Source organism: Macrobrachium nipponense, chromosome 6 (genome assembly GCF_015104395.2).
Source record: "Macrobrachium nipponense isolate FS-2020 chromosome 6, ASM1510439v2, whole genome shotgun sequence".
Lineage (NCBI taxonomy): Eukaryota > Metazoa > Arthropoda > Malacostraca > Decapoda > Palaemonidae > Macrobrachium > Macrobrachium nipponense.
Genome location: NC_061108.1, coordinates 114,396,904 through 114,411,655, shown reverse-complemented (window position 1 = coordinate 114,411,655; position 14,752 = coordinate 114,396,904). Strand labels below are relative to the sequence as shown.

The following is a 14,752-nucleotide window of genomic DNA, read 5'->3' as shown; positions in this document are numbered from 1 at the left end:
GTTGGAACCAGAGTTGGAAGACATCGGTGAAGTAGTGAATGGAATTTGGAGGATGGTAGTGAGGGAGATAATGGGAGTTTGAAAGAAAGTGGTTTGGAAGAAGTGAATGGCAATGTAACTGAAAGAGTGTATGATGGTCCTCAAACAAGATCCAGAGGACCTGCATCTGAGCATCCTTGGGTGTTGCGAAAGGCAATTTAGTGTGGATGTTGTGAGTGTAAGGAGATGTTGTCAAATGTAATGGGGGAGGTAATATGGAGGAGTAATTTTAGTTTATATTTGACAACATCTACAAAGGTTGTGTGAGAGAGAGAGAGAGAGAGAGAGATTGGTGGAAGAATGAATGGGAGTGGTTAGATGGCGGTCGGAAGCATGTCTGTTGTGGCGCTCTGTAGGTAGTCAATGGAAGTCTGTTACGAGAGTTGTAAACAGTGAGGCGTCTGGTCAAGTCAGTGTTGGTTTTGGCAGCAGTTTTCCTTTGGTGTGTCGTTGTTTGGGTGTTATTTGATAGATTTTGGGGTTGTGAAGTTGTTGTGCGTGTGTCTGTCTGGTTGTGGTGAGGTTAAGAAGGTTGGTGGTGCATTTTCGGTGTCTGTTAGTGGTGGTTGGGGCAGGGTTGGTTTTGGCGGGTTGTTGTACTGCTGTAAGTCGTGTGGTTGTCGTGTTTTTTCAGGCGGTTGGTGTTCATCTGCATTTAGTCGTTGGGTTATTGAGTTTTTGTGGGGTTGTGGGTCCCGGGTGGTTGATTTGTGTTTGGTTGTCGGCGGTGGTTGTGTGTTGGCTACCCTATAGCCTATATCCAGTGGACGACAGCACAGCCTAGTCCTAGGTATCAGAAGCCAGCGGTGAGTACCTGTTTGTGTTTTTTGTTCGGTATGTAGGTATTTGGGGCAATTGTCCTGCTGTGTTTTTTAGTGTTAAGTGGAAAGTGTGATTGAGGGTGGGTTTGATAGCCAGACAGGTTAAGTTTATGTGGGGAGGTTACTTGTTTTTGTGATCCCGCCACAACAGTAGGATAATTTCTAGCGCCTAGCTGGATCCAGTTAAAAAGCAGATGAAAGCAAGGAATCTTGTGATATCTGGCAACGCATGCATAGCTTGGGTGAAGAGTGGTCAAGGACCACGCACATACGCCAGTGCGTCAGTCTTTTCTTTGACCACCTGGGCGAGATTCGTGTTAACCTCTCTTGGCCTTTTCCTGGTTCATTGCTCATTTTGCTTGTGTTTAGTCTGTGTGTGTGTGTTTGGCTGATATGGCTGCTTCTGCTCCTTCTCGGCCTCGTCAACGTGTGTGCCCTCGAATTCCAGGTTTTCCGTGTTCTCGTTTTTTGGCTTCAGCAGCGGCTGACCCCCACATCACGTGCAGTAGGTGCCGTTCTAATTTTTTGCTATAATGAACCCTGGCACGAAATGCCGGGCATGGCCTAAAGAGCAGTGGAAGTCATTTTATAGCAAGAGAGAACATCGGAGGGTTTCGACTCATCCTTCTTGGGAAGGTTTTTCGCCTCTTCCCGATGCTTTGTCTCCTGCAGTATTCAACCCCCATAGTAGCGTTGTTCCTGTGTCTCTTTCCTTTTCTTCCATTGATTCGTCTCTGGAAGTATCGCCCCTTCTTCTTTGGGAGTTAATTTGATTCCCGGGAAAGGGGAGGCTTTTTCATCATTCTCATTTCTTTCAGAGTTGGAGGCGTCCAAGATGGCGTTGATTTGGAAGATGCTCGGGCTAGGGGGTCCCCCATCCTTGGAGGGGTTGCTAGCGCACTTTATGGAGGCTCGCAACCCCCCCTCGTCAGGCTGGCCAGGTTATCCCCCCTCCTACCGGCCTTGTCTTCGTGGGTAGCTGAGGTCAGCCGTCTTGTATTGCTCCGCCAGTGACTGCTACCACTTCTTCGAGTCGGAGAAACGCCATGGCGTCAGCCCCGTTGATGACGTCACAGGACCCATCTTTGTGTATCCCTCCGCCAGTGGCGTCTGATTCTCCTTCGCACCGAGGGGAAGTCATGATGTCACCACCACATGTGACGTCACTCCCATCGATGACTTCACTCCCAGTCATCTCCCCTGCTCTGCCTCTCTCAGCCGTGACGTCATCCCTGCCGTGTCAGTCTGAGGTTATATGCCAGGCAATGCTTCAGAGGTTGGACTCTGTTTTGGATGTCAAGTTGGCTGCCTTATCGGTTGGGAGGACTGGTAGGAAACGTGTTGCTTCGTCCCCACCTCCTGCGAAGAGATTGCATAAGAAACCAGTGCTGTCTTCCTCTCCCTCTTCCCCCTCTACCCATGTCAGAGTATCAAGCGTTGGAAGGCTAAGGACTTTGCCCTTTCTTCACCTACGAGGGAGGAACAACGAGGATGTGTTCTCGAGAGTGTTGGTGTTTTGGGGAGTGTTAGTGTACCTTCCCTTGTGCAATCTGCAGGGGCTGCTTCGTCCTTGCTTCGAATCATGGGTGTGTTACAACCTCCCCCATCCGCGCGCATCGCGAGCATGTTGCAACCTCCCCCAAACATGCACATCGCGAGCATGTTGCAACCTCCCCTGCCCGTGCACATGATGCAAGCGCTCCTTCTTCAAGGCCTATCCATCGCCGTGAGGATCTCAAGGCACCTGTCAAGAGGTCGAAGGTAGTGAGCACGGAGTTGGTGCAGCAGGAGAGTTTGCCTGCCTCTCTCACTGGTGCTTCCAAGAGTTTGACTCTGGGGGATTCTCCTTCAATCTCGAGTGTTTGGGAGTCCTCTCCATCTCATGTTCGTACGTCTGCCATGCCCATGACCATTCACGGACATGTTAATGAGTCATCTGTTGGGGTAAGTAATGTTCCTAGTGTTATATTGGGTTTGTCTCGGAAGCCGACGCATGGACCCAGCCCAGACAGGTTAGTTGGGGTTTCAGGCTGCTTGGCTGCTGACCCTTCCGTTAATTTTAGTGGGGAAGGTTCCTTAGAGGAGCCTACACATCCTTCTTGTTGTCGGTCTCCTTTGCCGGAGCAGGAGGAGGGAGACACGCAAGAGTTTTTGTCTTCCTTTTCGGAAGTTGTTGATCTCATTCGTGGGTTTAACAATTTGGAAAGTAGGACTTAGGCTCGGTTGTCTCACACTCCTTGCTTGGAAGCCTTGGTGGGAGCTACACAGGATCCCAAATCATCTCTTCAGCTTCCTTTGTCGGGGCACGTTCAGTCGGTCTTGCATAAGGTTAACGCCTCTGTTTCGTTTCGGACCAGGACGGTTCGCTTTGCTCTGGGGGCTTTACCAAGCTACTATCCCTGCTTCTCACGAGACATAGGAAGTACTGTACTATGAGCTCTGCATTTTTTATGTCCTTTTCATCTTAACCCAGACGTCATTCGCCTGAAGCCAGGATTGACTTTGGAGCAGGTGAGGTCGGTGGCTCCGTCCTTGTCTCTGCAAGATGCCTCAGCATTGGAATCTACAGCAGCCTCCATGTTGCAGACTGTTTCTTGGCTGGACTTCTGGTCTGTGGTCATTGCCAAGATAACTTCTGACAGGTCCCCAGAAGGATTGGTGAGTGCATCCTCGCTTGCCAATCTGTTGCAGTCCGGGGGCAAGGCGTTTTCATATATGGCTCACCTCAGTGCTAATTTATGGGCTAGCCTCCTAATTAGAAGAGACGCGGCTTTGTCTAGGATGGAGAGATCACTTGACACGGAGTCCTTCCTGGCATTGAGGAACGGAGATCTGTTGGAGTCCCAATATTTGTTTCCTCGGACAGAGCTCGAGAATGCGAGACCGGCGCCGGGCTGACATCAAAGACAGACTGGTGCACCAGGTCGTGTCTAACTGGTGCACCAGGTCGTGTCTAAGTCAGAGTCTCGTCCTTGGAGACATCCGGCTCCTCCTCCTCCCCCTGTCCAGCAGCAGTCAAGGAGATCATCGCCTGGTAGGCCGTCGAGGACGTTGAGTTCAGCAGGGCCTTCCCGTTCGACTCAGCCTAGGTCAGAGGATCAACGCCCCTTTCGCTCTCATTCCTTTAAGCCAAGAAGGGGCCCAAGGGGCAGAGGTAAAGGGGGGCCGTCGGTAGGTTAGGCGCCTCTCCCTCTCCTGTGCCACGGGTAGGGGTGTGCCTGGTGGGCCATTGAGCCAAGTGGCAGAGTTATTGGGCGGAGAAGTGGGTGGTAGATGTCCTTCGGGTGGGGTACCTACTGCCATTCGACTTCTCTCCTCCTCTGTCGGACAAGCCACAGCTCAGGAAGACATATCCTCCAGATTCTCTAAAGTTCTTGGCTCTTCGGGAGGAAGTGCAGAAAATGCTGGACAAGGATGCAATAGAGGAAGTGGTGTGTCCGTCCCCGGGGTTTTACAGTCACATCTTGGTGCCCAAGGCGTCGGAAGAATGGAGGCCTGTAATTGACTTATCCACCTTAAATCACTTCATCAGGAAGACACGGTTCAAGATGGAGACCCCGTGTTCGGTGTTGGCAGCCGCGAGAGAAGGCAACTTCATGCTGTCGAAGGGACACATACTTCCAAATCCCTGTTCATCCGACGTTCAGGAAGTTCCTTCGCTTCTCTCTTGGGGACAAGGTCTTCAAGTTCAAAATCTTGTGCTTCAGGCTGACGACAGCCCCTCAAGTGTTCACAAGGGTCTTCTCTCTCGTGTCAAGTTGGGCCCATGCTCAGGATCCGTTTGCTGAGGTACCTTGACGATTGGTTAGTCTTGGCACTTTCCAGGGAAAAGCTACTGCATGACAGGGATCATCTACTTCGGTTCTGTCTGGAACTGGGCATTGTAGTCAACAAGGAAAAGTCAAACCTTGTACCCAGTCAAAGGATTCTCTACCTGGCCATGGTCATCGATATGACAGAGGCAAAAGTTTTCCCATCAGATCAGAGATTGGAAAAGTTGCGGGTGGTGGTGCGCAACTTCCTGTCAGAATCACTTCAGTCAGCTCATCAGTGGCAGGTTCTCCTGGGAGTTTTGTCTTCCCTGGAGAAGCTGGTCCCTCATGGGCATCTTCATCTTTGGTCTCTGCAATGGAGACTGGGAGAATTCTGGTCTCTGGCAGGGGACTCACCCCTGTTAATGGTTCCTCTGTCTCTGGAAGTGAGAGAAGACATTTGTTGGTGGTTGGATGACCAGAGTCTTTTGAAGGGTGTCCCTTTGTGTTCTCTTCCACCAGACTTCGTTCTATTCTCAGACGCAGGTTGGGGGGCTCATTTAGGCGGCCTCATCTCTTCAGGTGTTTGGAGTTTGGAGGACAAGTAGCAACATATCAACGTCTTGGAGTTGAAGGCAGCCTTCCTGGGTCTGAAGGAGTTTCGGGAGAAGGTAGAAGGTCATTCTGTTGTTCTCATATCAGACAACATCACGGTGGTAGCCTATGTGAACAAACAGGGAGACCTGGTTTCTCGTAACTTCACACCTTGACCGTTGAGGTTCACCAGTGGGCGGTCAGCAATTCGGTAGAGCTCTCAGCCGGGTATATCCTAGGCAAATGGAATGTGGTCGCAGACAAACTCAGTCGCCGGGATCAGATCCTAGGCACAGAGTGGTCCCTTCATCAAGTGGTAGCAGACAAGCTTTTGCAGGTTTGGGGGAGAACCATGCTGGACCTTTTTGCGACTCGCTTCAACAAAAAGCTGGAGATATTCTGTTCAGTCGTTCCAGATCCTTTAGTAGTGTTGGCAGAGGAAGCATTCCAACATCCCTGGGACAACCTGGAGGGTGTATGCCTTCCCTCCATTTTGTTTGATCCATTAGGTTCTGAACAGGCTAATGAGTTCACAGGGTCTCAGAATGACTTTGGTAGCCCCTCTGTGGCCTCAGGCTGAATGGTTCCCAGATCTGCTGTCATTCTTGTCAGAGGTTCCGAGGGAAATTCCCCCTTGGCGACATCTGTGTCAGCCGCATACGGAAAGGTTCCACCAGTCAGTAGAATCCCTGTCTCTTCACGGTTGGAGGCTATCAAGTATCTCCTCCGAGCGAGAGGCTTTTCTCAGAGAATAGCTGGGCATATGTCCAGCAGTCTTAGAAAGTCGACCTCCGCGGATTACCAAGGCAAATGGGCGATCTACTGTGATTGGTGTCGTAAACGGGGTTTTTCTCCACTCGCAACCTCTATTCAGCAAATAGCAGACTTTTTAACCTTCCTCAGAGATGAGAAACGTTTGTCCGTTTCTGCCATTAGAGGCTACAGGGCGGCCCTGAGTTTGGTGTTACGCCTTAAAGGTATCGACATCTCTTCCTGGGGACTTTCCCTGCTAATTAAGGGGTTTAAGCTGTCGAGTTCTCCTAGAGAGCTCAAGCCTCCGACTTGGGATGTTTCCTTGGTGTCCAAGAGCTTGACTAAGAGTCCATATGAACCCTTGTGTCGCTCATCTGACAGGAACCTGACACTCAAGACAGTTTTCCTTCTGGCCTTGGCATCTTCCAAGAGGGTAGGAGAGCTCCACAGTCTGAGCTATGAGGCATGAGGTGAAGCACACCAGGGGTTGGGGGTTGGTGTCCTTCGAATTTGTCCCGGAATTCGTTGCCAAGACCCAAAATCCCTCTGTGCATGATGACAGGTTCACTTCGTTTTCCATTCCATCACTGAATGACTTTATGGGTGGTGATGCTCAAGAGTTTTTGTTGTACCCTGTCCGGGTCCTGCATTGCCATCTTAAAAGGACTCAGCACCTTAGACTAGGCTGCCGCAGACATTTTGTTAGCACAGGCTGTACAAAGAAAGAGGTGTCTGAGAATACTATCTCTTTTTGGATACGGGAAGCCAACAGACAGGCATACTTGATTCTTGATGATTCCACCGCCATGTCTGTGAAGGCTAGAGCGCATGACGTTAGGGGTATTGGTCCCTCTCTGGCTTTCAAAAAGAACTTAGCTGTACATAGAGTGCTGAGCGCTGGTACTTGGTTATGCCAGTCCACATTTACCTCTTTCTATCTTAAGGATGTTGCCCACAGATCTGCGGACACGTTTTCCCTGCGTCCTGTGGTGGCTGCCCAACAGGTTGTGTAGTTAACTCATAGTTGCCCTTATCAGGGCACTTTTGTATCTTACCTAAGATGATTGTGTGGATGAGTGAATGAGTGAGTTGGCTGGTCTCTTTCTTTCTCTTGTACCTTTCCTTCTTCCTTCAGGCAGGTTAAGGAATAGACACGTCATTTGCTGGACTGGTCTGATACAGGTGAGTAAGGTAGAGTCATACTGATAGTGTGGTCGCATAATATACAAATATCATACCCTCTATTCGGTAGCATATGCTCCACTCATTGGCAAGGAAGGGTTGGGAGTAATACAAACCCTGGTGTATAGGTTTGCTATTGGTTCACTATATAATGGTTCTCCCATATATCATTGTACATCACTCAGGGTCTGAGTGGTTAGATATCAATTTATTTAGCTTCTCAACGGGCTTCATTCCCTCTCCAGAAATCATTTCTTCTGGAAGCTGGACTGGTGGGTAGGCTCCCAGCTGGTCTAGGAAGTCTTGTATCTTTTACCTTCCTCCAAGTATATGAGTCTATCCTATTGTTAAGACCGAAGGTTTGTTCGCATATGAACAAATGGCAAATTTTCTAAGACAATTTGTATTTTTCATAGCTACAAACCTGAGGTCTTAACATATACTGCCCGCCTCTAGCTGCCCCTCTGTTTGTTAAGACATCCTCCTGAGTTGGGAAAGACTGACGCACTGGCGTAGGTGCGTGGTCCTTGACCACTCTTCACTCGAGCTACGCATGCGTTGCCAGATATCACAAGATTCCTTGCTTTCATCTGCTTTTTAACCGGATCCAGCTAGGCGCTAGAAATTATCCTATTGTTAAGACCTCGGGTTTGTAGCTATGAAAAATACAAATTGTCTTCGAAAATTTGTCATATTTGGGGTCCTTTTTTACTTTTTCATTGGCTTTGTTGGTTATGCTGTTCTTTTTAAGTTATGCAAAAGCAATTAGTATCAGACCCCAATGAATTATTTCTTCCCTTGTCTAGTAATGAGAGGTGATAATGAAAGGGGAACAACTTTGCGTGTGATTAAACTTACACTACCAACTAATTCAAGTAATTAGTTGGTTGTCTGTCTTTGTTATCTGCCAAGTGAGGAGATGAATATTACATAAGTAGTTTCCTTGAATTGCATTGAGTGTCTGTTTGTTGCACCTGAGTTTGTGGTGTATAGCACTCATATACACTCAAAGATTTTATAATGAAATTGATTAACATACTTTTTTTTCCTCGTCCATTCCCTTTGGTCTCTTGTAGATATCTAACTTCAGCAGCTGTCTTGTTTCAGTTTTCACTTCACATTCATGAACAGTCTATTGAGTTACCTTGTGAATCTAGAAATGTTAATTGGCTAGTCAGGTTAAACTGTGGAATAGTATTTAATATTAATTTAATTTTGAGCCAACAAAGTCTTGTAAAGCATGGTTGCAAAAATTAGTCAAAGTAAAGATTACTATACAGTAAGGCTTTATTCAATTAACCCTCTTACGCCGAAGCGGTAAAAAAAAAATTGTCTCCCGTGTGCCGGAGGTGTTTCAGAATGAGCGCAGAAGCGGAAAAAATATTATTTTCAAAAAATCACAGCGCGCTTAGTTTTCAAGATTAAGAGTTCATTTTTGGCTCCTTTTTTTGTCATTGGCTGAAGTTTAGTATGCAACCATCAGAAATGAAAAAAATTATCATTATCATATATAAATAATGCAATATATGATAGCACAAAAACGAAATTTCATATATAATTGTATTTAAATCGCGCTGTGCGCAAAACCGTTAAAGGTAACAAGTTACTTTTATTTTCGTTGTAATGTACACTAAATTGCGATCATTTTGGTATATAACACATAAAAGCAACACGGAGAAAATATTATCACAAAATAATGCATGAATTCGTAACGCGCGGACGTAAAAAAATATTTTTTTCAAAAATTCACCATAAATCTAAATATTGTCCTAGAGACTTCCAATTTCTTTCAAAATGAAGACAAATGATTGAATATTACTATACTGTAAGAGTATTAGCTTACAATTGCAGTTTTGGACCATATCTGACGAGTTAAAGTTGACTGAATGTCGAATTTTATATATATATATTTTTTATATGCAATTATTTTGGAAATAAGAAAAGCTACAACCTTCAAATATTTTTCATTTTATTCTACATGAAATTGCGCACATTTTCATATATAAAACTATGAAATGCCTAATATGAAACGGAGCAAATATTCCGAGAATGGTACGTACGCATTTCGGAGATTTGTGGCGGAGAATCCGCTCGCGGAGGGAAGGAAAGATTTTTTTTTAAATTCACCATAAATCTAAATATTTTGCTAGAGACTTCAAATTTGTTTCAAGATGAAGATAAATGACTGAATATTACTAGACTGTAAGAGTTTTAGCTTACAATTGCGTTTTTCGACCATATCGGTAGAGTCAAGTGACCGAACGTGGTTTTTTTCTATTTATCGTGATTTATATGCAAATATTTCAAAAATGAGAAAAGCTACAACCTTCAATTATTTTTTATTGTATTTTACATGAAATTTCGCACATTTTCATATATAAAACTTTATGTAACGGCTAATTTAAAATGGTGCAAACATTACCACAATCGCATGTATGGTTTTTTCGGAAGAGTTACCTCGCGGACGTAAAGAAAATGTTATTTTTTTCATAAATTCACCATAAATCGAAATATTGTGCTAGAGACTTCCAATTTGTTGCAAAATGAAGGTAAATGCTTGAATATTACTAGAATATAAGCGTTTTAGCTTACAATTGCGTTTTTCGACCATTTCGGTAGTCAAATTTGACCGAAGGTTGAAATTTTGGCAATTATCGTTATTTATATGAAAATATCTCAAAACTGATAAAAGCTACAACCATGGGTTGTTTTTAGTTGTATTGTGCATGAAATTGCGCACATTTCCATATATAAAACTTTATATAACAGCTAATTTTAAAATGGTGCAAACATTACCACAATCGCATGTATGATTTTTTTCAGAAGAGTTACCGCGTGGACGTAAGGAAAAAGTTTTTTCATAAATTCACCATAAATCGAAATATTGTGCTAGAGACTTCCAATTAGTTGCAAAATTAAGTTAAATGATTGAATATTACTAAAATATAAGAGTTTTAGCTTACAATTGCGTTTTTCGACCATTTCGGTAGAGTCAAAGTTGACCGAAGGTTGAAATTTTGGCAATTATCGTTATTTATATGAAAATATCTCAAAACTGATAAAAGCTACAATCATGAGTATTTTATTGTTGTATTCCACATAAAAATGCGCACATTTTCATATATAATACTTCATGTAACGGCTAATTTACAATGGTACAAAAATTATGTCAATGCGACGAAATAATTTCCGAGATGTGTCACAGATACTTTTTAGTGCGGCAAGAAAGAAATTCGCGCTTGCGTGCCTGCGTAACGATTGTAAACAAAACAACACTTTGATCCGTGAACTCCCAGCATCCCCCAAGGTGCGTGATTCAAAAGTTTTAGGCTGGTAGGCCTATAATTATTTTTCCGCGAATTTTAAAAAAACTTTTGTAAGTCGACGTAAAATACGTCCAGTCGGCACACGGGAGACAAAAAATGTCGACGTAAAATACGTCCAGTCGGCGTAAGAGGGTTAAACAAAAATTATTTGTACCTACAGTTTGGTATATTGTGCAGGATTATGATATCTAAGCGAGTTCTCACTCACTGCAGGAGAGAACTGTATCATCATAGTAGCTGGTGCAAATTTAAAAATGACTCCAGCAGATGTGCTCAAAGCTGAAGATATCATAAAGGATGCTTGTGTCATGGTTTGTCAAGGAGAGATTACAATGGAAGCTACACTAACTGCTTTAACTCTTGCAAGGAAATTCAAAGGTATTTCATCAGCTGTATTTGTTAAACTGCAGCCCTTTACAAATGTATATCTTTTTTATAAACATCTTATACCTGTACCACTATTGACTGCATTTACAGACAATTCTTGATAAAAATGTGTATTTTAAAATACCAATACATACAAAAATAGAACCCATTACTTTAAGGGCAGTCCAATAAAAAATTTACGTAAGAATGAAGTAGTACCCTGTGAATGAAGGATGGTAATTCATACCCTTTGGGTATGATGTACTGCTATGTTTTTACCCTTCCGAGTCAGTTTGTACTTATGTTATCGAGCATTAACATCAGTCACTACCTTCCTTATGCTTTCATTAATTTTTTCTACCTGTTGTATGCATTTTTCTTATTTTTTCCCTTTTCTGATGAGATATTTCAGGTTAACATTTCATTGATAATTTCTAGTTAGACACCCCAGAATAGGAGCAGCCGTGTTGTGAGAGACAATTTAGGAATGGATTTGTTTTCTCATCAATATTAATTTTTTTAACATTCTCAGAACCAACTAAAAAGACCAATGATTTATTAAGAACACTTCAACAGAATACAAGTAACTTTTGAAACAAAGAAAAAAATAGCAGGGAGTAGTATAGTAAATTACAGATAAAAATACAGAATTTACTAATTTTACAGCTAAGCTTATAGGAAATCTTACATCTTGTGGTTTGTTGTCTCAGATCAGTTCAGTTACAATACACTTTACCAAGTGGATAATATAGACTACATAATCTACTTGCAAGTGAAACCAGACAGGCCAGTAATGGATACTAAAGAAACAGACTATATTAAGGCAGCATTTTACTTCTGAAAAATAATTATTTTTATTGAATAAATATTTTGTAACTAGAGTGCTTTGGTAAACTTTCATAAATCATAATGTATCATAAGATCTCATTTGCTTTCATATGTACCACATGTTTATGTGTTTATGAATTTAATTTTTCTCTTTGAAATAATAAATATTTATTTCCAGTGAAGACTGTTATGAATGCAGCACCGGCAAATGCTGATCTGGATCCTGAAATCATAAAAAATTCTGATATTTTTTGTGTAAATGAAAGTGAGGTAAGCATTTTGCAGTGAATGATATGTACTTACTCTATTCACGTACATCATGCATTAGCTACTGTGTATTAGCTATCTCAAATAATTAGATAATTTACTAGTTGGCACGAATGACAATTACATGTAGGTTGTTGCCTTTAGTGATAAATCAGTATGGTTAGATATTAACAGACAGAATACATTATAGGACTGTTGAAATTAATTTGTATTCTTGAAGCAATGAACTAAAGGATGAATTAACTCGGCTGTAGAAAGTCAATCCAGATTAACTGTACCTAGTATAGCAAAATCCACCTAGCTTTGCAGCCAAGCCCCACCCACTGAAGCTGATTGGCTGGCAATGATTTTGAAAAGTTGGTCACTCTGGTTCTTTTCATCTTCATTTATTTTGCAATGGTTATTGTACCGAACTAAAATACTACATTCTACTGATTATCAAAGGAAATGTTATATTATCCTGTGAAATAAAATCATAATACACGTCTCCCTAAAAATGGTAAAAAACAAGGAAATTTAAGTGAAGTCAGGAGTGTTCTGCGATGCTGCAATGTTGTTTTATAAATGAGGTTCACCTGAATATGGAGGTTACACAGGGAATGTTTGCATTTTAATTGGTAACATGAATCACTAGACAAAGATAATTACCACCTGATAGAAAGACTTTCTCAGAGCTATGCAGACTGGTATTTCATAGTGATTTCAGGAAATTCTACTACATTTTAATAGTCATAGTTTAAACTAGTAGATGCAGAAATTAGGCGTATAATTAATTAGTTGGAAAATTTCAGAAGGAGGCAATATATATATATATTTATATATATATATCTATATATATATATATATAGGTACTTATGTATGTAATGTATGTATGTAATGTATTATGTATGTAGTATGGTATGGTATGTATGTATGTAGGTATGTATGTTGTATGTATGTAGTATTGTAGGTATGTCTGTATGTAGTATATACTATATAATATACATATATGATAGTATATCTAGTTTTATATATAATATTATATATATATATATATATGTATGTATGTATGTATGTATGTATGTGTGTGTAGTGTGTGTATGTTGTGTTATATATATATATCTAATATATATATATATATATAATATATATATATATTATTATTATAATATATATTATTATATTATTATATATATAATATAAGGGATTTTGATGAAGGAAAAATCTATTTCTGGGGGAAGACCTGTGTCGCCCGGTGAAATGTCCCTGTAGCACACATTTCTAGGTATAAATAGATGCTAAATATACCAGAGAAAAAAGCTAAATGGAATGCTGAAGTTACTACCTTCAGCTCGATCACCCATAGGGTGTCGGTATAAACACTAGGGAGAGTGGAATCCACTATCACAGGTATTCTGCCAATTAGAAGACTCCTCTCAAAACCCCTCTCCAGAAGGTGCCGTTACAACGTCTACTCTACGTCTACCTTCCGCTCGCTACTACTACAACTTCTGCCCGAAGGCTTCATTCCTGAATTATGCACCCAAGCTTGGGCCAGCTAAAGGGTGGGAGACCAGGAGAAGAGAGGGATGGGTTCACCGGGCGACACAGGTCTTCCCCCAGAAATAGATTTTTCCTTCGTCAAAATCCCTTTTCTGGGTTCGACCTGTGTCGGCCGGTGAAATAGTATCAGAGAATTGGGCATACAAGCTTGGTAATCACAAAACTAATAGATATATAAGGAAAAATAAAAGATTTCTTAAAATTAAGATTTTAATAACCAATGTAAGAATAGCAAGATACAATTGGTAAAAAAGGGGATCAAATACTTTGACCAAATCCATACCATCCTGGGAAAAAACAACAGGTAAGAAATACAACACAAACAAAAATGAACTACAGTGGTACCTCGAGATACAAAATTAATCCGTTCCGAGACCGCATTTTACATGTAAAATGGCTAATCCGTTCCAAGCCCTCCTAAAACACCCCAGTAAATTATATTTCCAGGCCTACAACACATGTTCTAGGGTTACAATGCCGATCCAACGGAAGAAATATGGCTCCAAAAAGGCAAAATACTGTACATACTAGAGTAATATTCAACTGCATGTAATGTTCAACCCCATTTTTATTGCATATAGTATTAGGACTTTAGCATATGTCCCTTAGCAATAAGCCTAGCCTATGCTAGCGGTTGCGACGGTAGCCTAGTCTATGATTCTGACATCTAAACCTAAGAAGCTAAAAGCTTAGAATATGCCAATAAAATGTATAAATAATCAGTATGTACTCATTTCAAATATTTATTAATTAATTATTAACTATAATACACAAACAAACAAAAAAAAACCTTCCAATCGCTTGTTTATATTCAGCTCTTACGAGTACCGAACGAACGCCAAGCAATCACTTTTCCTAGGACACAGTAAGCCATAAATTTTCATTAGTATCTCTTCAACTAATGAAACTACCAAACAGTATAATAACCATTCATTTCTATTCTTTATTCTATCTTTACCTAATGGAGATACCGAGTTACTGACAGCTATAATGAAACATATACGTAACGTAATATTAAAACAGAAGAAAAGTTCTAAAAAATACGTATTTGTTGGCTTCGATGATAGCAGTCTGATTTATTTTATATTTTATGATATCTAATTCACAATTTTTTTTATTAAATGTATTGCATGTACTCATTTCAAATAATTATTAAGTAACCATTAACTATAATAAACAAAAACAAAAAAAGCTTCCAAACTTCTGTTTACATCCAGCACTTACGAGTATCGAACGATCGCCAAGCAATCACTTTTCCTAGTACACAGTAAGCCATAAATTT

At 41.5% G+C, this 14,752-nt stretch overlaps 1 protein-coding gene across 7 annotated transcripts in view; it reads left to right on the top strand.

The window, feature by feature from the left end:
- Positions 1 to 14,752, top strand: part of LOC135216933 (ribokinase-like) — a 248,744-nt gene that overhangs the window by 63,640 nt on the left and 170,352 nt on the right. For all 7 annotated transcript variants that reach the window (XR_010314980.1, XM_064252482.1, XM_064252483.1 and 4 more), the window contains exons 5-6: positions 10,681 to 10,845; positions 11,840 to 11,931. Coding sequence is in view for 6 of the 7 variants with exons in the window: in XM_064252482.1 (XP_064108552.1) it covers positions 10,681 to 10,845; positions 11,840 to 11,931 (257 nt within the window). In the remaining variant the exon portion in view is untranslated. The remainder of the gene's footprint in view (positions 1 to 10,680; positions 10,846 to 11,839; positions 11,932 to 14,752) is intronic.